The 27,661-nt window shown below is 40.5% G+C and overlaps 1 protein-coding gene across 1 annotated transcript in view; it reads left to right on the plus strand.

Annotated features, from left to right (window-relative positions):
• Positions 1-27,661, plus strand: part of LOC139117887 (histone-lysine N-methyltransferase 2C-like) — a 44,384-nt gene that overhangs the window by 13,148 nt on the left and 3,575 nt on the right. Inside the window, 30 exon segments of the mRNA XM_070681121.1 lie at positions 390-506; positions 941-1,059; positions 1,460-1,763; positions 2,237-2,371; positions 2,955-3,050; positions 4,208-4,603; positions 5,003-5,136; positions 5,254-5,301; positions 5,977-6,328; positions 6,502-6,588; positions 7,194-9,589; positions 9,982-10,546; positions 11,623-12,074; positions 12,243-13,769; positions 13,861-14,382; positions 14,432-14,690; positions 15,410-15,626; positions 16,512-16,693; positions 17,372-17,430; positions 17,828-18,035; positions 18,787-19,205; positions 19,950-20,057; positions 20,722-20,831; positions 21,183-21,426; positions 21,821-21,933; positions 22,542-22,662; positions 25,462-25,624; positions 26,205-26,341; positions 26,767-26,877; positions 27,311-27,339. Of these exon segments, the coding sequence (XP_070537222.1) occupies positions 390-506; positions 941-1,059; positions 1,460-1,763; positions 2,237-2,371; positions 2,955-3,050; positions 4,208-4,603; positions 5,003-5,136; positions 5,254-5,301; positions 5,977-6,328; positions 6,502-6,588; positions 7,194-9,589; positions 9,982-10,546; positions 11,623-12,074; positions 12,243-13,769; positions 13,861-14,382; positions 14,432-14,690; positions 15,410-15,626; positions 16,512-16,693; positions 17,372-17,430; positions 17,828-18,035; positions 18,787-19,205; positions 19,950-20,057; positions 20,722-20,831; positions 21,183-21,426; positions 21,821-21,933; positions 22,542-22,662; positions 25,462-25,624; positions 26,205-26,341; positions 26,767-26,877; positions 27,311-27,339 (9,730 nt within the window).

Genomic DNA, 27,661 nt, shown 5'->3' on the forward strand with positions numbered 1-27,661 from the left:
ACTGAGGGCAGTGTCATGTATGACTTCATTCCACTAATACCAGCTTTGCAGATTCAACTTCCAATAGAAATTCTTTGTCTGTCATCATAAAACTTAACCTTCCCCTCTTTTCTGGAAATACCTGTTTCTTCCTTGAGTTTTCCTTGGTTTGTTGCTTGTGGAAAGTGTTGTGTCTGCTTTTTGCTTAGCTTGGAATCATTCACCTGCATTGCTCTGTATCTTTGTTGTGGTAACTAATTTCTTTTAGCATGAAATGGAAATATCTGTGTATTGCTGTAGCCATTGGTGTCTGGCACAACTATGCGGCTTTGCATCTGCAATCACTCACGTCTCTGAATATTTCTTAAAATGCTCATTCAATAACTGTGACATTTTGTGTTTTTCTCTAGGAATTGGAGGCTTTGTAGCACGTCCACGTGGGCGAGGCGGCTTACTCAATCGAATGGCAAATAGGAAGATCTCTGCAATGCTTGATGTAGACTTCCATCACCAAAATGCTGATGAAGGTATTATAGCAATGGAATGCACTATTCAAACAGTTGAAAATCAACACATACCTTAAGTATTTCTATGGCTGATTCTGTTGGAAAGTTATGAGTCAATATCTCAGGATATTATGTTTGATTTAATATGTCAATAAAGGGTAATATGTTTTAGGTGTTATGAATTTTTTTATCAGCTACAAAGGGCATTACTATATTAGAACTTTACTTTTATCATTACTGATGTTTAAGTTATCTTAGGTACATTTCTCATCAATGAAAGCTACAAAGAATGTTAATTTTCAAGAATATTTTCGCTCACGATAACAGTTGTAAGAAGTAGATTGACACTACTTCTATCACATGGAGAAGTATGGATGAAGCTGTTTCAAAATCATTTATGCACAGTCTGCTGTATGTTGAATCACTGACACATTTGTCATTGCTGTCATTTTCAGGTGAAATGGGCGGTGATGAACAGGGCAGGCCAGAGCCGGGGTCGGAAATCGTAGAGAAGAAAAAGAAAAGGAGGAAACGGAAATCACAACTTGAACATGCCTTTCCAGCTTATCTCCAGGTACAACACAGCAGCAAAAATACCCAGGCTTTCTGTTGATAATTCAATGATAAACTAGAAATCAACAATGACAAGACAGTTTGGATCCATAGTGCTTTCAGTTTATCTATGAGAAGGCTTGTAACATTGAAGACTGAATTTATCTCATATTATTGTTTAAAGATATTCTCATGAAAATAAATAAATTTAAAGAGTATTGCCATCAAACATTTCCTGAAAGTTGAGTTATAGGGCAATGCTGAACATTTTGAACAATTTAATAGAAATTTCCCCAGTGTTAAGTTACTATCTTTTGTATGTTATTCACATGTTTGTAACCAATATTGAATTTGAATGGTGTGAAGAGATGATCACAATATTGACTCAGCATGACTGATTTCTATTTCATCACCCAATCCAGGAGGCTTTCTTTGGCAAAAGTTTGCTGACATCAAGTAAAAACAAGGCTGATGGATTTGAGAGTGCCTCTGATGATGATCACAGGACACAATCTAGCTTAGCTGCTATGCAGCCACACAAGAGTCTACCAGTGACTGCCGTTGGCTCTGTACCACCGACTACAGTTGGAACAACGGTGGCGTCTCACGCAGAGAATGTTGACGGCAATGACCTTGGTAACACCGATGACCCTTTGAACTTTCTGCCTCATGATGATGAGCTGTTGGGGATATTGATGAGTGGAGACCTCAACAAAGGTACCGATGGTAAGTCGTGTTTTTAGAGTCCTCTGTCAGGTCACAGTGTTCTGCGATTCAATAAATAGAAAATGTTGAAATATGTGGTTGGGTCAAAGTTCAGATCAATCATGCTTTTGTAATTCTCCTCTTAGTAAAACACTCTACATTTTAAGTTTGCATAATCAGAGAATGCTATCTTCAATAGCTTTCCTAAAATATTTTAAATGGTTAGTGTTTTGCAACAACTGTCCTGTTTCCCTCTTGTCTGCTTTATGTACAGGAAACATTTTTGTACCATGTTGTTTTAAGATATCAAAATGGCAAACACAGTCACCGTTAGACTGTGTGCTCATCCTGCACAGTCAGCATCATGGACAAATTTATCTTCAAAACATCTCTAAACTAAAATATCTTGAGACAGGAATTTCCCCTTACATATCAGTAGTGTAGCATTTGGTGTACAACTCATTATAATTTATGTACTTAATGCCTATTTTCAGGAATTGATATCAGTGCAGTGACGGAGGATGGACCAGGCACCACTGGTGTGGCAGCTGTACCAGACAGGACTGGCACCAGTACTGATCACATAACTGAACTTGATGCGGATGATATTGATAAAATGGTTACTGAAGGTAGGGAACTATTTTTTTGTCCACTAAACATTGATAATGTACTTGCTTAGGACAAACAAGCAAACAGGAAACATCCCCAGATCGAAGTTCTACTGGAACTTGCAGATTAAGAGCTATTTCAGTGAATGTTTTCAATTCGAGCATAATTTGGAGCAGTTTTACCATCACTGACCTTCGTGCTTGGTTACTAGTAGTTAGCCTCTGGAAACATATTTGTTTGATTTCATTTTCATCGGAAAGTAAAGAGTAAAATGATATGTTGTTATGAAAGTTGGTTAAAGGTTTTATTCTCAAAGGTTATTACTTGTGGTATATTGTAAGAAATTCAAATGTTTGCACTTCCATTTGTTCATATAGAGGCCTAACTTGCCATTGAAATCAATAGGGCTGTACCACAAGTTGGCTGTGGAAGGGTATAGGCTGCTTTGTTTGCAAAGAGAAAACGCAATGCTCAAGAGTACGTGCTAAGACAAGTTATACTGGAGAAGCAAGCTGTATATCCTTCCACCTACCAAAACTGACTTTATTATTCTATGAAATCTGTGTGAGATATGAAGTAATTGCTGCTGTATCTTTTCAACAGAACTTGCACAGTTGGACGGTAAAGAGATGGATGAGTTTCTGTCAGGTATGCTGAGCCCCCATGAGCAGACACCAGGACAACAGCTGCCCACTGAAGGTACTCAAAAATTGAATTATCTTATGTAATTACCTTATTTTCACAACACACTACTAACTCTCTATTGTACTATTTTTCATACTGTATGCTATCTTTCACTGGTCAGAGTTATCCTTCATTCCTCTTTCTGTCTGACTGTAAATTTACCTCTGTCTTGCGCTATTTATATTGTGGTAAATTTCATCTCCTGTATCTTGAGAGTGAAGTAAACCTGTTGATGCAAGGCTGAATAATACTTGATGTCCAGGCCAGATTTCTGTGGTGCCATCATTCACTCATTCTTTGGTTACTTGCAAGAATGTTCATACATGTGAATTGCCTTCTCCCAAAGATGGATCACGTTGTTCACGTCTCTGTGCACTAGCCAACTCATAACTACTACAAGTAATATTTCATGTAGAATTTAACTCAAAAACATATGAGTGTATGACAACACTACTGGCAAGTGAACTATTGATAGGCGTTTGATAGATATCATACCACATCACATCTAATGTATGGGAGTTGATCTGCAACTTGATTGTTGCATTGACGAAAACTCAACCTGCAATGTATAGCACAAAACGAGTTGGATGTAGTAAGGGAATCAGACAGAAAAAACTTTGAGGAAGTGTAATACTATATATTATTGCCTGAATACTTGGGTTTATATGCCCGAGAGCAGGTGACAATTTGCCTGACGCCAGGAGGACATATTGTCTCCTGCTGCGAGGGCACATAAACCCATGTATTCAGGCAATAATATTTTTATAACATGCTTCTTCACAGTTAATGCTATATGACATTTAGTTACATGCAGGGCCTTTTCAAACAATTTTACCATTATCAACCAGCATCAAACAAATTTTAACGAAAGTCAAAGTAGCAGCGTGCATGGATATTTTACATCTAGTGTTAACTGCCTACTTTGACGTCGAAAATGTCAAAGGGCTTCACTGGACCGGGTAACCATGGAAACCGGTCAGTACATCGTTCACCGGCCCGCTAACATCCCAGATGTTCCTATTCAAATCAATGCACTGATTTGCACTCACATCGAGGCATGTAATAAATGTAAGTGATGGAAACTATGAAAAATTACAAACATTTTCTCACAGTATGCTCATACATAACATTAAGATAACTTTCTTACATGTTACAATCTCTTTCTGCATTAGGTACAGACATCCCATTTCCAGGAAGTGAAGCCACAACAACCCAACCAGGTGCATCACCTGTGACATCGCAGTCCTTGCCACCAAACCAGAGACCAACACCCCCTGCTACGCTACCACTACAGCCATCTTTCCCCCCGCAGCACCCTCCTCCAATGCCCCAACATCCAGGACTAGCACAGGATGTATCCAACAGCCCGGTTTTCAGTCCGGACTTTGCTGCACCCATGAGTCCCTGGCCTGGCACGCCGTCAAGTGAGCCAGATGTTGAGACATTGTCGTATAATCAACGGAATATCTTGAAATGGGAAAAGGATGAGCCGCTTGGAGATATGGCAACCATCTCACCAGTTTTGTATGCAAATATGCAACATCCTGATTTGAGGAATGAGTACCCAGGTGAGCATTTCACTGTGTAACCTTTGACCTCTGTACCAGCTTATCACTGTGTAACCTTTGACCTCTGTACTTTGTTTAAAAAACTTTCTGGCTCTTTAGAAAGTAAACACTGAAGAAATGGTAGTTTGTTCTGAGATCACATGACTGGTACATGACAGAATGTAAGAAAGTTTGTTCACTAGACATGACATGTAGGTTTCAAGGTGACGCAAAGTTCAGGTAATCAAACATGTAATACATGACAAAATGTATTCAATAAGCAAACAGCGTTTTGCGGTCTTCATTCTTCATTATTGCAAATTTTTGGTGTCAACTCACTGCTTTGATCGTAGTGTCAAAACTTCAATATTGCCACTAAGCATGTGTGAATTTTATATTCCGTATGTATGTATCATGTAGACTGGCCGACTAGAGCAAAGCAAATCGCAAAACTTTGGAGAAAGGCAACCTCAGATGAAAAAGCACCATTCTTACAGAGGGCTCGGGAAAACCGTGCAGCACAGAGGCTCAAAGACGCCCAAAAGGTATGGAGAGTGAGTATTGATTTGCCTAATTCTTGACTAACTTTTGGGTGTGTGTGTGTTTGAAGTGGGTTGTACTGACCGTACTAAAACAACCTCCTCACTAACACCGTGTTGTCTTTTCTCAAGATAAAGAACATTCTGCCACCACCATCTCGATTGAGTGTTGCTGCCAAAGTAAGTTTGATTTCACCTATAGTCTCCAGTAACTTTCGCAGCATGAGATCTAAGGTAACTCTGGACATGGGATTGGTGAAGTGTTTCATCGTCATGTTTTATAAATGTAAACTATATCAGACAGTGAAACGCCTGACATTTTGACATACTTTTACTGTTGTATACATAGAGCAACAGTGAATCTAAGTCTTCATACCCTCCGTTGTCCATGTGTCAGTAATACATTGACATATAGGGACATGGCTTAGTCTGAAAAAAGTAAAATTCTTCAGTGACATGTGGTCACTTGTTTGACCAATTGCAGAAACTTGAAACAAGCAAGTTATGGTTTTCCATGGAGGTCATTGTATCTGATGATATCACTATATGATGTAGAAACAGTTGTGGAATTATGAAAGTTTGAATTAGTAAGCATAAGCAATTGCAACTGAAGTCAGCTTTACAACAGTTGACAATAATGTAAATATATACATTGGGAATGAACACTACAAAGTTGGTCACTCAAAATGGTTTACTATGGACAACATGAAACACTTCACCAACATACAGTTGAAGTTAAATTCTATGCATGTGTACTTGCAAGAACATCATCTGCATGTGCATGGATCAAATCATAACATTGTTAGAATTGAAGCCTTGTTGTTGTGCTTATTGCCTATAATTTGTGCTCCACAGCTCAATGAAGGAATTCAAAGGAAAAAGGCTCAAGAAAAGCTTGGCGGTCATGATATGGGTGGAGATCAGATCGAAAATCCACAGTTGAGGAGTCCTATTCCAAGCCCAGCTCCAGTACCAAGCCCAGGACCAATCCCAAGCCTCATGACGCCAACTGGCCAGTTGCCCACTGGACCGCTTGGATCTGGACAGATGCCAATGGCTGGACAGATATCAACCAGTGGGTCAATGCCAGGACAATTGCCGACTCCTGTACAAATGCCAATGTCAGTCCCTGGACAGATGCCTGCACCAGGTCAACAACAAGGGCAGGGACCTATACCAGGTCCGGTCAGATGGGACAAAACCAAATGCTGAGCCCTCCAAATATGCAGGGTCGTACACAGGGTCAGATGCCAGGTCTTTCTAACTTGCAGGGGCAATTGCAAGCCCCTCCTGGACAAATACCACCTTTTAGTCAAATGCAAGGACATGGACAGTTACTTCATGGTCCTCAGGGACCTGGGATGCAACCTCCTCATGTAGGGGCCATTGACAGCATGACAATGCCACCTCCACCTCCTCCTCCACCTCCCCCTCTACCGATGGGGTACAATCCAGGACTGGGAATTGGTAGGGTGGTGCAATATCAAAGAAGGATCAACAGAAACTGCTGAAGGAACAGAAACTGTTGAGAGAGCAAGAACAGGAACGTCAATGGAAGCTACTTCAGCAACAGAGACAACAGCAGCAGCAACAACAACAACAAGAGCAAAAACAGAATACAGGTATTTGAAATACTCTGTTTCTATCAGGTTACAAATTTGAAATCAAAAAGGCCACAAACAACTCAATAATTTGACTGAAAAACAAATACTTAACTTTAAGTTTTTGGCCACAATTTGAAATGATTTGATCAGTAAGTAGCCTTTGCCTCTTCAAACTAGCAGTTTTGTTTCCAACAATTGTGGTACAACTCTGTTTGATGGCTGTAAATTTTCCGAGTCCGTATTTCCCTCGACATAACATTTGTTCAGGCATATTTTGCACAGAAAGTAATATCGTTCATCCAGTTTTGTACCACAAGATGTTATTTGTCTCTCTACCCATCATCTGAGGTATTTTCACAAAATAAGTAAAAATAAGAAAATTCACCTTTTCGTGAGATTTACATTTGCAATTAGAATCAATGTTGAAAGTTTGTCTGTACTGAGATTGGTTTCTTGTTGTCCTTTCAGTGACGGTAGTTAGACACAAGAAAAAACTACGAGAGGCTGAACAATCTGTATCTAAACCTGGAACTCCTGGTGCTAGTGACAACAGTGATACCACAGATGACAAAACACAGAAGCCAGAGACATCAAGCAACAACGAATCCAATCCTCCACATGAACAAGCTGCACAGTCACAAGCAGGCTCTCCATGGCAGATGCAGGATCACCTGCCTTCAGTCGGAGCACCATCCCCACAACATGACTCGCCTAAAACTCAACAAGCACAGCAAGAACAGAGTCAGTCCCAAGACAGCATGTCTCAAGCTCACTCACAGTCACCTTTGAATCAACTACCTCAGCCTCCACAGCACCAACAACCTGCTCTTGAGCATATGCAACAGATGATACAGCAGGCCCAACACCAAAGAGCACAGAATGACAATGGGAATGTAGTCCCACCGTCGCCTCAGTCCTTAGATCCAAGATTTGCTGCACCAGAAAGGTTTCCGATATCAACACTGCAGGATCAGAATATTGGTAACGAATTTGCTAAAGCCCAACTGCGGGAACTCTTGGTGAAACAGCAGGAACAGAAAAGACGCCGCAAGCAAGAACAGGAACAGGAGCAAATGATTCGAGATCAGCAAGCTAATCTGCCCCTACGTCACTGGTCACCAGATCAACCACCACCATCACAGCCACCACCTCCATATCCTAGTGGACCTCACTTTCCTGATCAGAGACTTCAGTTTCCACTTCCAAGAGAACCTTTCATGCCACCTCGTCAGCCTCTCCAGAGACCGCCATTCCCAGGCGATGGTAGTAGACCCCCATCTTCTCCCGGATTTCCCTTTGTCGGTGAACAAGGTCAGCCATTCCCAAGACCACCATGGCCTGATCAGTTCTCAGAAATGGGTCCAGATCAAGCAATGAGAGGTGGACCCCAGTGGAGGCAGCCCTTCCAGCATCCTCCTCCAAGGCATCCGAACCAGTTCATAGAACTCAAACGCCATGAACAAGGAGTGCCGGGACCTTCAATGCCACAAGGTGTTCAAGGACATCAAATGCCACCACAGGTGCCAGGTCCTCCACTTTCACAGGGAATGCAAACTCCTCCACAGCCAGTGCAGGGACACCAACTGCCACAGCAGGTACCTGGGCCAGGCATTCAGAATTTCCCCGGTGCAAGAAACAGAACTCCACAGATGGCTCTAGTACAAGAGAGGCTGCAGCAGAGGTCCATGTCACAAAATCAACCATCACAGATGCCAACTCCAAGACTACCACATCCACCAGGTGTTAATCCTCTTGATCCTTATGACCATTTAGTCAAACAGCATTCAAGAGGCCCGTTCCAGTCCACCCTTCAACAGCAGTCAGCAGGTCCTCCAGGTTTCATGGACGGAGGACCAAGACCAAGATACATGCAGAAAGATCCATCACAACAGCCAACTTCATTCCCACCATCCAGTACAACCACTTCATTCCCAACCATACCAGGGCAAACAAGTATACCTAGTGATACATTTGGAGGTCAGCCACGTCCACCCTTCAATGCACCAGCCCAACAGTCGGAAGGCCAATCACAGCAGCAGGCTGCTATGACTCCAAGTCATTTCCAGCAGTCTTCGCAGGATCAATTCCCAGGTCCCCATGATGACTTTGACAGCAATCCCCATGGAGAACCACCACTAGATGATGACCTGTTCAAAGACGGAGAGTTCAACATCCTGGAATATGCAGATCCAGAGCTGGACACAAACCGCCACTCTGAGGCAAACCAGCAACTCTTCAAAGATTTGGGTCTGAGTGAAGATCACGATCACAAAGAAAGTGAAACCAAGTCAGAGGCTGTCCCTGTGAGTGGCCAACAGAAGGCAGAGGAGCAAAGCGGTGAAGAGAAGAAGTCCGAGTCACAACAGTCAGAAGTCAAAGAGGAAACTGATGGAACTACTGCACCGAAGGGTAGTCCCAAAGCAGACAGTGCCTCCAGTGAGAAGTGTAAAGACGGAAATGGCTGTGGTGAAAATGACAAACCAGGGTGTGATGAGAAAGATGGCACCAAGTGTGGGAAACAGGATGGTTCTGGATGTGGTGAAAAAGAGAGCACGGATTGTGATGGTAAAGACGGCAACCATTGCGGAGAGAAAGAGGGCTGTGGGGAAGACAGCAAAGGGTGCAGTGATGGTGTTCATTGCGGAGAAAATGATGGATGTGACAACAAAGGCAGCAAAGAATGCAAAGACGGCAAAGGATGTGGGGAAAACGACAGTCCTGTATGTACTGATGGGAAGCATTGTGGAGAAAATGATGGTACAGGATGTGACGGAAAAGACGGCAAGAATTGTGGAGAAAAGGAAGGTTGTGATGGGAAAGATGGCAGGCACTGTGGTGAAAATGATGGACAGGGATGCAGGATGGCAAAGCTGCGGTGAAAAATGACGGAAAGGGTTGCGGAGAAGACGGTAAATGTGATAGTGGATCCGGATTGTGGCGAGAAAGAGAATGAAGGTAAAATCAAGGTTGAACAAGGTCAGCAAAACACAGAGCAGTCTTCTCAGCAAACAGCTGATCAGTCTCAGAGTGATTTGAAAAGTACAGATAACAAGAATTGTGATCCTGGTGCATCGACTTCAACAGCTGGGTTGTCAAAACAAGCAAGTGAACCACTCTCCTCTGTGAAAATTAAGGAGGAACCTGGTGTAGATACTGAAAAGATTGATGGAGTGAAAACACCATCGGGGCTCTGTGGAAAACCTGAGGGTTGCGGGGAACATGAAAATGATCAAGAGAAGAAAGGTGATGATGAAAGTCACCACCGGGAACATCACAGCAGGGTCAGTCTGAGAACAGTGGTGCAAGTACCCCTGTACCACCCACTGCAAGGAGTGGTAGTGGTGCTGCAACGCCAACAACTGCAGCATCAACACCAACTCCTGCATCACCAGCTCTGAGCAGTGGTAGCAATAGTGCAAGTACAACAGCAACCAGCTTAGGCAGTGCAACGCCGACTAGTATGCCAACAAATATCAGTGATCTCTTCAAGATGACCAGCGCTCCAGCAACGGGTTCAACAACTGCTACCAGCAGCACAACAGCATCACAGCTACGGCAATCACCACTGCAAGGTGCCATGTCAAGACGGCAAACTCTACTGCTACAGGAACAACCCTTACTGCTGCAGGACCTCCTTGAGAAAGAGAAAATGGAACAGATGCAGCAACAGCAGCACCCAGCATCACAACCACTGCCACCACCCCCTCCACCTCCTCAGAGTACAAACAACCCTCCTGTGAGGACACCTCCAACCGACCAGTTCCTGAATGATATTGACTTTGAAAAGTTGCAGAGAGAAGCAAAGTTGTTTGCAAGTAAAGGTAAAGAAACCATTTTTAGTAGGTGCTGTTTTATTATCACCTTTTTATCAGTCTGTGAAGCAGGTATAAAATGTAAAGCAAATAAACATTAACTGATGTAATATATACTTCAAAACTGAACTTATTAACCTTTCATAAACTTCTGCAAGCAAACATTAAACCGTTGTGTTGTATAGTAAAGAATGAAAAATAAGGGTCACTGTGCAAATTTTGATATTAAAAATACCAAAGTACCTTAAGCTTACCAATAATTGAAATTCAAAATTATCACTCTGTGTCTATTAACTCTGTGGGCAAACATTAAATATTTGATTTTCCAAAAAAAACCAATAATCTTAGACTTCATATGACCAGCAAACTTCAAAAATGAGACCACATCACAATCAAAGTATTGTAATCATATAAAAGTCAAAATATTATTTCCCCCGATGAATTGTACCTTAATTATAGATAATTCAATAATATATGTCAGTTTTACATTAAATAATTATTAAGTATATTAAACATTTATAGTTACAACAGAGCAAAGATATTTTATCTGTAGTAATGAAATGTCAAGATTTATACAGGCTGGACAACTCAAAATTTACACTTATAAAGGTCATCAACTTTGTGTGTAGTGTATATCCTCACAATTATAGAGTTATATGTACAAAGATGCTTCTAAGATAAACGCAATTATATAGCTGAAGCTTTGTAGACCATAATATTATTGTGACAGCAATTTTAACCATAATATCATTTTATAATTTTTCATATAGTTTATACAAATTTAAATTGGGAGCTATGCAGTTTTCTTGACTTTTTAGAAAATTAATATTGTGAATTTGATTTTTCAACCTATTTAATTTTATAATTTATTATAAGGATGTAAGTGCTGCTTATGATTTAACCATGTTTGTTGCACTCAGTTAATATTTCAAAGGTATTTGTTGTAATCAGTAGTTAAAAATCATTACAAGCCAAATATGCAGACTTTACTAGCATGCAATACAGTGAAATTATGTTCAAGAGGAGAGATAGTCAGTGTATTGTTACATATCATTGATTCAGCATCATTACTTCTCTGTTGACAGACACAGAAGGCACACCAGGCCCTCATGCCCAGCTGTTGAAAGCAATGACCAGACAACATCAAGAAAGTCTGCATCAACAAACATCAGCAATAACACCACAATTCCAGCCACCGGCAAGTTTCAGTGGAATGATGAGTCCGAGGTTCCCAGCACAAAATTACAAGGGGGACAAACTTCCTGGAGTCCCTCCTCCCCATCCAATGATTCAGTTTCCTGGAATGAGACCGAACATGCCGGACAAGCCATCCGTGTTTGAAGACGGAATGCCAGGAAATCAGATGATGGGTCCAGGTGGTACACCTAGGTTTGGCTTTCCACCAAAACAAGGAACTCTAAACATCAGAAGTCCAGGTGTACCAACCTCAGCAGGTGGCATGCATTCTCCTGCCGGAATGAATCCAATGGCACCGAACTCTGCTCTCTCCAATCAACTTTCAGTGCACCATCACCGATGAATGTTCAGAGCCCAGGACCTGGAGTGCCATCCCCTATGGGTGGCATGCACCCATCAAATCAAGCCAGTGGTGGGCCATCTCCTCTGGGGATGCCCAGCCCAACACCTGGAGGACAGTCTCCAAGAGGTATACCTGGAATGACAGGCATGGTACCATCACCCCTAGGTTTGCAAAGTCCAGGTCCAAGTGTTCCCCTCAGCTGTGCTTAGCCCTGGAGGCCCCCAGACATCTGGCATGATGCCACCACCACCTCCAGGCACAGTGCCACCACCTTTCCCAGATGGAGACAGGCAGCAGCAGGCCCAGTATGAAGAGTGGCTCTTCCAGCACCAACAACTGCTCAATATGCAACAGAAGTTCCTCGAGACTGAGGCAACAAAGCATCGGAAGAAGAAGAAGTCATTGTCGGCCAGACAGAGAGCTAGTAAGAAGAATGACAGACCTTTCTCTGAAAACGATGAGGCAGAGCTAGAGGCTATCACACAACAACATGGGCAGACGCAGAAGCAACTGGAACAGATCAGGAAACAACAGAAGCAGCATGGAGCACTGATTCAGGAATATAGAATCAAACAACAGGAGAAGATGCAACTATCCATGGCAAATCCTCAAATGCAAGGACAGGGACCATTTGTACCAGACGGAAATCTTGTCAGATTCCCTGGACCTCCGCCGCCGGGAATGCCACCAAATGTTGGTCCAAACCCGCAGCTACAGTCTCCACCGCCACCTCAAGGTCCTCGTCCACTGCAACCACAGGTACACATCATGCAGGATGATAACAATCCATTCAGTGATGAGTTTCAGCAGAGGGAAAGGAGAGAAAAGATGGCCAGACTCAGAGAACAGCAAGAAAAGCAAAGACTGCAGCTTTTACAGCAGGTAGACCATGCTAGGGCCATGCAGCGAATGGAACATGAAAATGCATTTAAAGATCAGGCTGAAATTAACCAGAGGAAACAGCAACTGATTGAAATACCATTCTTCAATGAAGGGGCAATTCCTTTCACACAAGGTGGGCCTCAGCAACCTCACCCAACTCAGCAAATGATGCCACAGGGACCATTCCCTCCTGGAAGGCCTTTCCCAGCAGGAAACCAAGGTGGACACATGATGCCAATGCAAGCTGGAATGCCACAACAGGGACCCATCCCTCCCCAAGGCAATACCATACCACCTATGCAACCAGGACATCCTGGCTTCGGAAACTTCCCACCAGGCAGTCAGGATGGTGGATTTCCAGTCCCTCCCAGTTACCCTGGACCGGATATGCGACCACCACCGGTAGAGAAGAAAAAGAAACGCGCCAGAAGGAAAAAGAAAGATGAAGTTGATCCGTATGATTTGCCGCCAGCTACACCCATGCCATCAGATGCTCTGGACTTTGGAAACACTCAGCCTTTGCGTCATCTTGATGATGGCGGTGTCAGGGCCAACCAACCAGGGATGATGCTGAACAATAGGACTCAAATGTTGCCAATGCCAAATGAAAATACCAACATGAATGTGCCTATGAATCCCTTGGTACAGAATGACAATCAAATCAGTGCATCTCCTGTTTTGGATATCCATACAACGAGGGCAGAAGGAAGCCAAGATAGTATGGCAGCAGAAGTAGCAAAACTAGAAATAGAACAATCAGACAGCCAGTCTGTGAAAAGTGATTCTACTAAAGAAGACAGCAATCATTCAAAAGATTGATAAGGGTGACGGAAAGAAAGACTCCAAACCGCTGCAGAATTTGTTGTTGAAACAATTGCTACAGGGTCCTGCAATTTACCAGAGTGGCCCACAACCACAGTCTCTCCCTAGTTCCACAGCGGCTAGTAGCAACACAGACACTACGTCAGTGACACCAACTACCAGTGTTGCAGCCACACCAGCAGATGCGTCAACATCCGATGCAAAAGAGAAATCAGCAAAGCCACCAGGGACAGCTGAGGATGAGGATGATGTCTCAAACGTTGTTCTTACTCCAGAGCAGCAGAAACAGCTTGAAATGTTAGAACAGTTGCCGTACGTCAAACCTAAAAACGACTCTGACTGGATAGCAAAGAAACTCAAAGCTGGTGTTTCAGATCGTGAAATCCTCATGGAGATAAATAGACAGGAACTTGAAAGGCAGAGAGAACAGCCAGCCATAGTCCCGGAGGTGACACAGAAGAAGAAGAGAAAAGTTCCAAAGCACAATAAAGTCAGCGACAAAAGTAAGAAGAGGAAAGCATCTCTAGATGATGAGGATGGTATCCTTGATGAATCCAAATCTCTAATGAATGCCATTAACAACTGCCATTGTTACCACTCTGTGAACCTGAAGTCAGCATCAATTTCTCCTTATGCCCAATCCTTGGCAGTGGAACACTCCTGGGGAAAACCAGCTACGCGGTCCCTATGGAAATGCAACAATAGATGGAATACCAGATTACTATTCCCACTTTCCATTTGGCCCACCACCACCACTGACAAATCCACCAACGCCGCCAGCATCGTTACCGCCATCACCCCCTGACAAGATATCTGTGCCCATGGTGAATGGCCATGCACATCCATCAGAACTATCACAGCGCAGGATGCTGGGTATGAGTCAGATGAGACAAGGCCATGATAATTCCAGTAAGTGCCCTCAACACCAATCAACACACTATTGTAAAGTGCTATTTATGTATCTTTGAACAGGTAGAATTCAATCTCAGTGTACATATGTCAGGCTGTCCATTTTTAACTGTATTTTGATTTTTACGTATGTCATAAACAGCATCAGTAATGATATTCTGCACATAGATTGGGGAATCTACAGTCAGAAGCAACATAGCAGTTTCTTTCATGTATCAAAAATGTTTGTGCTGATGTTTTGCTGAAGGTTTCTGTGCAAATTTCCTGTGTATTTTGTTTGATTTCAAACTTGCATTCATTAAACAACCTGTATGTACTGAAGAAACAACAGCCAGCCCAATCAGTGTTCACTTTATGGACATATTTTATCTATACCTATGTTGACCGTTGTGGTCATGTGAATCAAGTTTGTCCATTGTGTACTGTACTGTATTAAGCTCTCTTTAATTTGCACATTCATAGATAGCTCATCAATTTCCTCGCTAGCTTGTGTGAAGTCAAGCTCTTTTTCTTATGCCCCTTTAGCCTATTGTTTTATTTTTTAGAATTTTGTTTATTATTATATGTATTTTGTAATGGTAAATGCTTTCTTTGATTTCATTATCTACTATCTATCCTTCTGTAATGCATAACTATCAAATGCATGCTGTGTCAACTGCTTTTGTCATCGTGTGGTTGTATTTTGTTTTCTTCATTATTGCAATGTCCTTGGTGTACAGGTTTCCTGGGACCCAACAAAGAGCCAAGGCGTTACCAATTATCTGTCGTTCCAGGAACAGATATCACCATGACAACAGCGGATGAGGTGATGAAGGATTTGAGCGTTCACCAGAGGACAATCACCAAAACGGTCAACCCACAACTGAATGTTGGCAGAGACATTGACATTCCTCCATCACTGCCCACACCTCCGCCAACATCAGACAGCAACCCAAGGTAAATAGATAGCTGAGTTTACATCCAATCTTACATCGCAATAGACCTTTTTCCAGTTTCCCATAATGCATTGCTATGACTATATCAACCACTGTATATACTGTACACTCAAAACAACGAAAACATACTGATTTGTGTCGTACAATCGATTGTTATACAAGAATGACACAAATTTGCAATGCCAAATAATGCCCCGTGTATATTCTAACCATCAGCGACGAAAATATAGGTCAGGGTGTAATCTGCCATAGAGTTCTAGGAATACATACACTGCGCATATCCTATGGCTAAGTTCTATGCGTAACGTGCGCTTTGTATACCCTGGCGCACAGTGCATCATGTAACTAGTAAAAGAGCTATTCTGATGACCCTTTCCATACAGTCAAACTGTTTTCAGTTGTTACTCTTAGTGATGTACCAATCGTAAAAATCAGGACAAGGAGAAAGTATGTTGCTGTACCAACTGACGGATTGAGTAAGGAGCTATGAAAGAAGTTTAGTCCAGCAATCCATGAAATTTGTTCTTCATACAATCATTGTTGTACAAATATGGATCATGCTAAATTTCACTTTTGCATATAGTCCAAAATGTATGGAATCATTGTGTGACAAAGTATAGTGGGGTCAACTTCGAATTGACTACCCAAGAAAGAAGACCCGAAAATTATGTAGAGTTGACAATATTGCCCCCCCCCCCCCTATCAATCGCAAAACATACCTCAATTTACAAGAGTTCTTGTGAGAATGTAGACTGCAGTGCTACTGATCTGTGGATCAAATCTTTGATAAAACACTAGAATGTATTCTGTTCATAAACTTGCTGTTACTGATCCTCTACCCAGGAACCTTCCCTACAGAATTTACTTATGCTGTTCTTTTCATCAGGTTGTCAGGGAGTGATAGCAGGGCAGGCAGTACAGTACCATCATCATCACCAGAGTGTGTTGAAGATGATGAACCAGCATATTTGAAAGGATTGAAAGTGATAGCCAAGGAACTTGAAGATGCTGGCACTCGTGGTCCATCACCAACATTCCCAATTCTCAAACCTACACCAACAAGACGAGGTGAGAAACACTCCTAATATATATATTCACACACATAGCCAGGCTTGACCTTATCTGAGACATCCTATGCAAAGGCAGGTTTTTCAAACCCAGGGTCTAATTCCATTCTCATTGTTTATACATTACAAACAATAAACAGATCAAACATACGCTTTTAGGATTCAGTGTGTTATCAAAGCATTTGTTGTGTCAGGCTACCAATAGCAACTTAGAAACCGTAAACAATATTTGTGACTCTTACTGTGTAACAACGTTTTACTGATCTGTGCCTGTATGGATAAAGCTTGTTGTGTTTATCAAGTTTCTAATTCTTGTTCTTGTGAAAATCAGAAGTTTAATATTCCCCATAGATGTAAATATAAATATTTGTAAATTTTCAGAGAATTTGTTTCGCTAGTCCCAAACTTTGCATGGTCACCCTTGATTTCTACTCTTAATTATGAAAGAGAGTGGTTTAAAGTTTACATAACACATAGCAAAATGTTAAATTTTGTTTTGGGGGCATGAATTACCGTATCTGAGCTGAGCTATTCACAGGTGAATACCATGCCGATATTCCTAATGTATTCACAACAATGTGTACTGAATTCTGTAGCATATGTGTAGTGCTGGCACAGAAAATCTACCATTGTTTGGGTTTCTCCGGTAGATTGAGTCATTTCAAATTTGAATGTACAGTGAAGGCCATCACCAGTGCCCTTTTACATCTCTGTCTGATCAAAATGTTTCAAGATGTGGTCTGTGCATCAACATTATGAACAGAAAATGTACAACTAGAGCCAGTTAACTGTACAGCAGTAATGAAAAGGACAGCAGTAATGAAAAGTTTTGCAAAAAGTTGTCAGAGTTTTTTATTGCAAAACTATACCACTGAGAACATTCAACAATTCAACTATCTGTAGACATTGTGTGATTTTACCATGAAAGACTAAATTTGTCATTTAAAGTACACATTCTCATATTACTCTGTGAAAAATAGTAAATGCTATGGGGTGTATCATATGAAATTCACAATCCTGCACCAAGGATCATGATAACGGATATATTTTTCCTTTGGTGTTCATCATGAAGGACTGCCAATCAAAACCAGCACAATTTCACCCCTTGTCACGTCGTCACTGCCAATGACAACAGGTGACCAGTCTGTCTATGCCAACAACTACCTCTAGCAGTACACCAGCCAAATCAGAAGCCAACTCATCATCAGTTACCATAGAGTTATCAGTGACTGCAGCTGAAGATGTGAAGGGTGTGGTGGCAGCAGTCGCTGATCTGCTTCACATTCCAGAACCCAATAGTTATGAAGTCAGTGGTGAAACCACGGAAAAGCAAGCCAAAGAAGGTAGGTAGAGTACTGCAAGAGGTTAAGAATTTGTGTCATTTGTTTTGTGATGCAAACAATGGACTTGCGAGAGAGACTGCTTTGAATTGCTTTGATAGTCGTGACTGTTTTTTTTTAGTATAGCCAGGATTTATCTGTGATGAACAAGTGTATAAAGTAGCATTAATAACCGTGGAAATTTTGAAGAGAAATAATCATTGCCTCAGCTGAAGCGCCCTCAAACATTTCTTCTGGAGAAACATGGTTCTCCAAGTCAGATGCCTGCATAACTTTTCTCTGAGTTTGTTTTTGTGTAGTGTGTGATAAAAGTCTCGGGTCAGAAAAAGACTCAAATACTCAAGTGTCTTTGCACCTTATGATTGTATGCTTGCCATTTGGTGAACTAACCCTTTCATCCCCAGTGTATATGACTTTTGCTTTAATATTTACTATGATGAAAAAACTGTCTTAGGTGGTAGTTATATTCAAAGATCATTCACATTGCAGTCAGTCAAAGAAAGTAAAACATGGGTTAGACTTCAAGGGTTAAATACAATGGTTTACAACTTAAAAGTTATGAAAACTGTCTACAATGAAGTCTGTAGATGTTCCTTTATCAAGTATTGGATGAATACAGCTGACAATCTCTAAAAACCTTTGAAGACCTCTTTTCAAGATCTTACCTTGACTTGATTTATTTTTTTTAATACCAAACCATGACATTTTACTGAGAATTTTTTTCTTACTGTAAACCATGTCGGTTTCCCATCAGAATCACAGTCAGAAGCACAAACCTCCAAGAAGGACAAACCCAGTAATCTCCAGAGTCTACTTCAAGCCAAGACTCAGTTCTGTAGGCATTGTGATGTTGTCGTCCTTGGAGAGGGAGTTAGGAAGAAGCCATCTGACTTCCTGGCAATGAACGATAGAGACGCTGATATTATTTTCTGCAGTACTAGTTGCTACATGCAGTTTGCCATTGCACAGCAGACGCAGCGCAGCGTTCCTGAACACGCTGCAGCCGTGGTCAACCACACTAGCAAGGACCCAGACTCCAAGCTGCCAAGCCAAGAACAATCACAGACTCTGCTGAAATCCTCACTGAAAGGACAGTCAGAGATGATCTTGAAGGAGGAACCAAAACAGAGCAATAAAAGTCACTTCAGGAGGAGAAAGAATGGCTCAGAGGATGTAAGTAACAAAGTCTATGCAATCATTCTCAGGTCATCCACTGCAATGTATGTGTGAAACTGATACAAATGTACTGTTAATACCCTTTGACCAATCAGTTGTGGTACAGATGTGTTATTTTCATAGCTGATGTGAAACATATTATTAGCAATTGCAGTGTTTTTGTTAAGGCCCGTACCCCGGTAAATGTTACCGGGGTTCCTCAGTCATTTTACTTGGGTTCCACTTGGTATATCAATGCAATCAGATTAGGGGACAGCAGAAATGTTACCGGGGTTCCCAAATCATTTACCAATGTTCCCCAACCTTAGCAAAACATTGAATTGCTAAACTCTGTAATTTTATTCTTTTCAATGGCAAATCATAAATACGCATAAAGACATTCTATGTGGAGTTACTTCATGCTGTCAGTTTGTCTGACCTGGGAAGTAAATCCGTACACCCCTCTTTCTATGTATAAAGGTCCACCCATTCTATTGAAAACAATGGATTATACCAAAGTATGATGGCAGAAAGGGTTACAAACTTTCTACATAGGCTGTCTTATGTTTTGATAATAACAGACCAAGGCAGTAATAAACTGTCACTGTGATACACAGACAGACAGATACAGATAGTCTTGCAATGATGTTCATAATTTTGTGTACTCTTCTTTCAGATTTAAAAACTGCCATCACAATTGCTGACTCTGTTGTGAAATTCTTCAACAATGCATTACTGTTTCTTACGTCATTCTTATTACAGATGCATCCAATCATTAAGAAATGGAAGGATATCCGATGGAAGAAATGGCATATCAGTATCCTACCGCCTAAAAAGTACAAACCACACTGTGAGGAGGATATAGATGATGTGAGTGTACTTAACTTTCAATTCCTAACAGTCAACCAAACTTGAGCTGGCTCAGATGCTATCACTTCTTTTCCATGCTTCAGTCACACATTGCAAATTGATGAAAGTTTATCTTAAGATTGTTGCAGATTATGGAACACTGATTGAATATTGAGGACAATATGTGTAACAGTACATAAAATGTAATGAATTTTCACAGCTGTTGAGACTTGACTATTGTCAACTTAGGCACTCTTATTTCACTTTTTTCTTTTCAATTACTATGGGGTACTGGTGTTAGTACAGACACAACAATAAAGGGTTTAACATTCAAACTAAAGGAATGATCAAATTTAGTGCATGGTTTTTTGTCCCAAAAGCAATCAAATCTAGCATTGCGTGTCAGTGAAGAAAAGTGTTAAGATTTGTATGACTTCAAATCACAACTGGAACTCTTATCATGGTGTGCTAAGATGTGATTGTTTGGATTTCTTCCAATATCCATGGCATCCTGTCAAAAATTTTCCTGATCCTCCTCAACGACATGTCGAGTAATTTATCTTAAAAATATTGCATCTCAAGAATGCCTTTACCTGACATTGCCTCTGAGCACAGGTATTCTTCTGAATGCCTTATCTGTTGTTACATTAGAAGTACAACCTATCCAATATTTATTTTCCTACAGCTGATGAACAAGCTAGGCACATCCCTGCAGGCGTATGCTTCACTGGCTGACCAGAGGAAGTGCGTGTTTTGTGGTGAGTTAGGAGATGGTTCTACCGATGGACCAGCAAGGTATGCACATTTACAATATCCTTGATGACTTTACAACTGTCAGTGAACAACACTAGTTTTACAGTGTATATAATGCAGCTAGAGTTAAAAATGTCAGTGTTCTTGTTATATATGAAATTAATATGAGACAGGTACAGTTGTGTAAAGCCAGTGTTCTGATCAATATTTACAACTTTTAAGATTGTGCACATTTTAATGGTGTCTTCTTTTCTCTTCATGGGAGAGGATATCTGCACAGATGACAGCACTGCTTTTCAAACACATCAGTCCTGAAGGATGTTTGATAAATAATTGATAAAGTTTCTTCCAAGCTTAAATTTACCATATAATCATGTGTTGTCCCCATCACAGACTTCTCAATATGGATGTTGATGTCTGGGTACACTTGAACTGTGCCCTGTGGTCAGCTGAAGTCTATGAGACACTCAATGGAGCTCTCATCAATGTAGAACAAGCCCACAAGAGAGGGGTTGCCATGAAATGTTGCTACTGTAGCAAAATTGGAGCTACTGTCGGCTGCCATAAGTTCCGCTGTACTAATATTTATCATTTTGGATGTGCCATCAGAGATAAGTGTATCTTCTTCAAAGATAAGGTGAGCTTTCCTGACATTTTTCACCACTATTTTGTTTTCCTTGCCTATATCCTTCACTGCGCAGGAATCACTTCTCTAAATTTCAGGAACAGTCGCTGCACAGATTGAAATAAATTTTACTGCTTCAGTCATGATCAATGCTGTATCAATAACAGGAGATGATCATTCAGTAGTCAGCTTTTGCAAATGAAGAGCTCAGTATACTCTCAGTTGACATGGGTAGATCTATCTTGTCTGTACTCCAAGCCTGAGATAAGGGAAATGAGGATTGATGTCAAGTCAGTTGAAATTTTTCACTGCTTTTATCCCAAATCAGAGTGAAATAAACATACTGGTCATCATTATGACACCTAAAGCTTTTTATTCTGAATTTGTGTTTTCACCTTCATCACAGACAATGCTGTGTCCACTCCATTGCCCATCACGACAGAGTGAGAATGAACTCAGAACACACATTGTGTACCGTCGTGTCTACATCAGTCGAGATGAGAACAAACAGGTCGCAAGGTGAGTAATAGTGGTGCCAAATTTTATGACAAGCTGTGTATGTTATGATGTATGTTATGATGTAGATATACATGACTGTATTTCAGAAGATGGATGGATTGTGCCTACTTGAACAATAGGTACAAGCCCGGATTAATTAATATAACTTTTAACCCTTTCACCCCCAGTTCCCTGTATACAGGTCCAACTTTACCATAGAAAACAATGGATTTGGGACAAACCATGGTGGTGAAAGGGTTAAAGTGATATCTAGACCTTTGTCATGCCAGACCTTCAGGAACATACATCTTATATGATGTAGGCCTGAAGTGGTTAACTACTGAGATGGGTAAAATTCACGCTGTTTTTTGATTGACATGCAGGTAGTCCATATTTGAAATCATTGTCTGTCAGATTTCAGCATAAATCACTACCACCAAAGTCTCCTGCTATAGTAACTTCAATAGTTATGTAATTTTTTCAACGTCAAGAATTCTTCAAAATGTCAAAAAATTACGTAAGGTTGTGTCCTAGTCTTTTGAAACTATTCTTTTGAAAAGTAATTCATCACAATCAACATGAAAACAGTGTAAACAGTGAATGACTTGTCAATGTCTTGATTCACACAGTATTATGCACCAAGGAGAGAAGAAACATACACTTCGAATTGGAAGTTTAATCTTCCATTCTGTGGGACAGCTACTGCCACATCAACTCCAAGTATTCCACTCACAGACTGCCATATACCCTGTAAGTACTGCTCAGATCTCATAGTTACTGACCAACTGACTGACTGACTGACGGACTATTCTGTCTCTTTGCGTCAGTAATTACTTAACCATACAATAATTAACCCATAATGAAGACAAGGACCTTTGCTGGTCAAAAAATACTAAGTGGAGAACAGAGAGGGAGAACAGACAGACAAAGATTGGATCAGAGATAGTGAAAGGGAAACTTTGCTATTCCTTCAGTTTTTTCCTTCATTTCAAGTTCACAGTGATCCAGTCTAGTAATTCAAAACAACAGCTTTGTCATTGTGTAAAGTATATGGCAATGAAATGGCTATAAATGAAATAGGCAATGTGTTATTGTCAGTGTGATGAGCAGCTAATAATGATTTCACAGGATTAGGTGGTGTCTCCTACAAAAGTGTCAGATGACACTGACATGATCATGTAAGGATAATAAAAGAAACGGTCCACAGTGGGCAATCTGATGTATTTCTGCTTCATAAAGTGATCGTAAAATTCTAAACAAAGACCTTTGAAATCTTAACCCTTTCACCACCATGGTTTGCCCTGAACCCAATGTTGTCAATGATGATAGTGGACCTGTTTACTGGGAATTGGGGGTGAACAGGTTAAAATTCACTCTACACTATGAAATGTTTTGATCAGCGCTGTCATGCTGTTGTAAAATTCTTTACCATGTGCATTTCACAGTGACAAGACTGAATCAGAATCAAACTGAAATAATGTGATTACCAGTTGACTTAACCCTCAAAGTGCCATAGACTTTATATGCATCCCACCCCACTGGCCAAGGACTTTTTGAACCCAACAAGTCAAAATGCTACACTTCTTTTAGACACATGCAGTTCATTTTATTCATGAAACACCCTCAATAACCCAAATGAATTTTACACCTAAGAAAATTACCAAGCTCTCAGTCTAATTTACATGTTTGATTGAACACATTTAGGGTGGAATATTGGGGTAAAAGTGCACATTTTTGGTTCAAAATTCAATAAAAATGATTAAAACATTCTAAAAAAATATATCTAATTCCTCAGAAGACTTGAAACTTTCTTTAAATTTTCTCCTTGTGTAAATACGCAAGTTCAGGTAAAAAAAGTTTACAGATTTATCATCGATGTAAACAGTAAACAAACAAACAAACAAACAAGTATTGGCATTTGTAAGTAATATAAATGCTCCCTTCACTCTATATAGGAACACAAACGCAGAAATGGTTTTTTAATACAATGTAACAATATAATTTGAAAACTATGGGATATGGAGCAGCAAAACAACTCTGTTGCCCAATATTCGTATGTTTCTTGTGTTTGTTTGTTTATTTTCTTTGTTTGTTTTGATGGAAAGTGAAAATCTTCCATTACCATCATTGAAAAATACACAGAAATATCTTTGTGTATACTCATTATATTGGAATATGTTTGACATCAAATGTATTTTCTGTTTTTGTCATGCATGTCATGTGTCATAAAAGTCTGAAAATAATCATAGTTGTTTGCATGGCATGTAAACACAAACAATTAATTTGAATACACAGGCAATCTGCTTCCATCTTACTATATGGTATATGCATGTGATCACTGGGCAAATGCAGCCATATCTAGCTATGGCATGGTGGGTGATGGCTATTGCACAAACAATGTAAGATTGAAAAGTTGAGGACAATAATGCATTATTATGACTTATGGATCAATAAAATTCAGTTTTGCAACCAGCTAAAATCAGTTTGAAGCCCGAAAACTCCAGTGTTTGGCTCTGAAGGCTTTGCCCCATCGTGTCACGATCGATCTTCAGTCAACACATACTCAAAACAAATGATCATGTCTTTTGACGAGAGTGCAACAAAATTTGCTAACAAAATTGAAAGAAACTAGGAGATATTGGCGGTAAAAGTTCATACATGATTTATTTCGATCAAACAATGTGTTGTGTACGTTGGAAATCTATCGCGAGTTCTTCACGTCAGTCTTCCCTACGGAACGTACACAATTCAGTGAATGCTATGGCTGTCTTCTATGTTAGGCCGAGCACGATGTAACATCAAAGTTTTCTTCACAGAAATATTGGGTTCTCGATCGTCAATCACTCAAAAATTAACAAGTTTGATTTAAATTTGATGAAAATCAGAACAAAAGTCTTCACATAAAGTGTTTTTGGCTTACAAACTTTGATCACAGAGCACTGTCTGGAGTGTTCACTGCGTTCAACACGATCAGCTGTGGCCGCCATTATGGATCGTCGCTCCACTTCAAATCACATTCGACTACTGATCACCAAACTGTCCATTCTCCGTAAATATTGTCTAAAAAACCTTATATCCGCTGTTTTTATCACTTAGTAGGAGATACACTGGCAAAATAATCACTGTTTTCCATGTACATGGCTTGTAACAGAGTACAAAATGCGTCCCACTGAGGACGTACGTGTGAGCGATCAGAGCGACCTAATTAAATATGCGGGATAAAAATGAGTGACCCGCTCAAGCTGAAAGGTTGCATAAATTACTGGAAATTTCCATACTCAAGCTAGATGATGTCATTATTTTAGTCCTTATATGGTACTGAAGTGGGTTCAAAGGGCAAGGATAGGATATTCAGTGTGATAGTTAGGCAACAAGTTGCTGAGTTAGGCATTACTGAGCGATAATGCTTGTCGATGTATACATCGACGTGGCGTGGAACCCGGAAGTGCACTGTCGATGTAAACATCGACACGGCGCTGTAAGGGTTAATAGTTCTTATCCTGTTCAGGAAAACTTTCTTAGCAATTTTCTGGTATGTTCTTCCAACAGGTTGGTTTTGAAACTACCAGACTGTACTGGAGTATGCGCTACACCAACAAGCGCTGTCGCTATGTCTGTAGTATCCATGACCACAGTGGAAAACCAGAATTCTGCATCCGTGTCATTGAACAGGGACATGATGATGTTGTCATCAAGGACTGCACATGCCTAGGTAGGTACAAGTCTACAATCTGGTCCCTCTAGGTTTTGACATCCTGAGTTCCCTGTCATTGGATACAGCTTTAGCCATGCTATAGGTGCCAGGTGGTGTTGAAAACAAAAACTAAAAGGAGGAAGTTTTAAAGAAATGTGGCCATTGAACACACAAGTAGGTTGTAGATAAATAAGGGACAGCATGGGGGTCATTCATAAACTGTTGCGCTTTGTCTTTTGCCAGTGAATGACATTAACCATAGCTAAAACCTGTCAACCACAATGCAGAACCTATAATTGCTGTGTGTGATCTGTGGGTCTACCTTGAGGTGTCTTTTTTTACCATAAAAAAGAAAGCAACAATTTTACAAGTAAAATGTATCCTGATATGATCCTTCTGGTTGTAATTCATTTCAGTGTCTTAATCCCAGAATTACTGACGTTCATAACCTGTGTTTTCCACATGGAAAAATTGCTGTGAATGATTTGTCCACATTACTGCTTTCATTGTAGAAATCATGACTGTGGTGAGATTCCTTTGAGACATCACAATCATTGAGAAAGCACCCTAACCATCCATGTGTCCCTGCATTTTACAGGTGTGTGGAGTAAAGTGATGGAACCCATTGAGAGACTGAGGAGGGATGCCGATATGCTGAAACTGTTTCCCAGTTTTATCACTGGAGAGGATCTGTTTGGTCTCACAGAACCATCAATACTCAGAGTGATAGAATCTGTAAGTAGAGTTGTTTAAGAGAAAGTTCTACCAATGGAAAAACATTCTTGCTGTATTATATCCAGGATAATATTATTTTGATGGCACTTATAGGTTCCTTTCTGCATTCAAGTACATATTTTGAATCACCTATGAATAAAATGTCTTCACTCCACTTAATACACAGACTTTACTGCATAAGAAAGAGGAATTTACACTAAGAAATTTAGTGTCATGTAGGCTTGGTGAAAATGAAGTAAATCAATATATGATTGGTTGGTTGTGAACAAGAGTTGCTTGATAATGGTTTGTCATTGGTTTACAGAGAAACAATATCTGAGCATTATGTGAATGTGTGACAGTGTATTGTAAAGGAGTAACTATTTCTCCTTCCTGTATAATGTTGTCACAAGTGTAATCATAGTATTTGCCGTTTGTTTCAACAGCTTCCTGGTGTGGAGGGAATCCAAGGTTACATCTTCCGCTTTGGTCGTTCACCCCTGATTGAACTTCCATTAGCCATCAATCCAACTGGCTGTGCTCGTTCAGAACCCAGAATGAAACCTACATCAAGAGGTGAGTGAATCTCATCAAATCTAGTGGTAAACTGTGTGTCATTGGTGTTCAGTATTAAGGTAGTATGTGCCTCGAAAATCAAAGATTTAAAAACTTTTGCTCAAACTTTTCTCAAACAGTCTTTCAACCATTCTCTTTCAAAATCAAGAATAAAAACCAGGGGTCGCCGTGCAAATTTTGGTACCAGAGAGACAAATTACCCAATATTTACCGATATTTTAAATTCAAAATGTCTGCCATCCCTATTTTAACTCCATGGAGAAAAATAAAAGTTTGGATTCTCGAAAAACCAAGATGGTAAAAATCTTTCTTACACCAAGAGCTTTAGAAGTGGTAGGTCAGATTTGTGAAAGTTTGAGAGTTCAAGTATTTAACCCCGAGGCACATTCTACCCTAACAGCCTGTGTGATGTACCTGTACAGTCACATAAAAAACTTTATTCTCCATGCTGGCAAATTCAATCAGAAAATTACTTCTGCTCCGTCACTTAAGTTTGAACTTGTCATTACCAGGCAGTGTGACAAGACTGAAATATACTTATTCTACACATTTCAATCCTAGCGGGTCCAGTTGCTTTACACATTTAGGAAACCCTTTGAGAAAACCAATTTGTATTCATTACTGAGATAGGTGTTATTGTGCTTCAGGTGTCACTGATCTCATATCAAGTGTGTAGAACACCCAACGGTATCATGGGAGTCATGTATACATGGTCACCTCTAGAATGGTAAACTTCCTGATTCTTTTTGATAGGGGTGGGGTGGG

This window comes from Ptychodera flava, chromosome 18 (genome assembly GCF_041260155.1).
Source record: "Ptychodera flava strain L36383 chromosome 18, AS_Pfla_20210202, whole genome shotgun sequence".
In the NCBI taxonomy this organism is placed as follows: domain Eukaryota; kingdom Metazoa; phylum Hemichordata; class Enteropneusta; family Ptychoderidae; genus Ptychodera; species Ptychodera flava.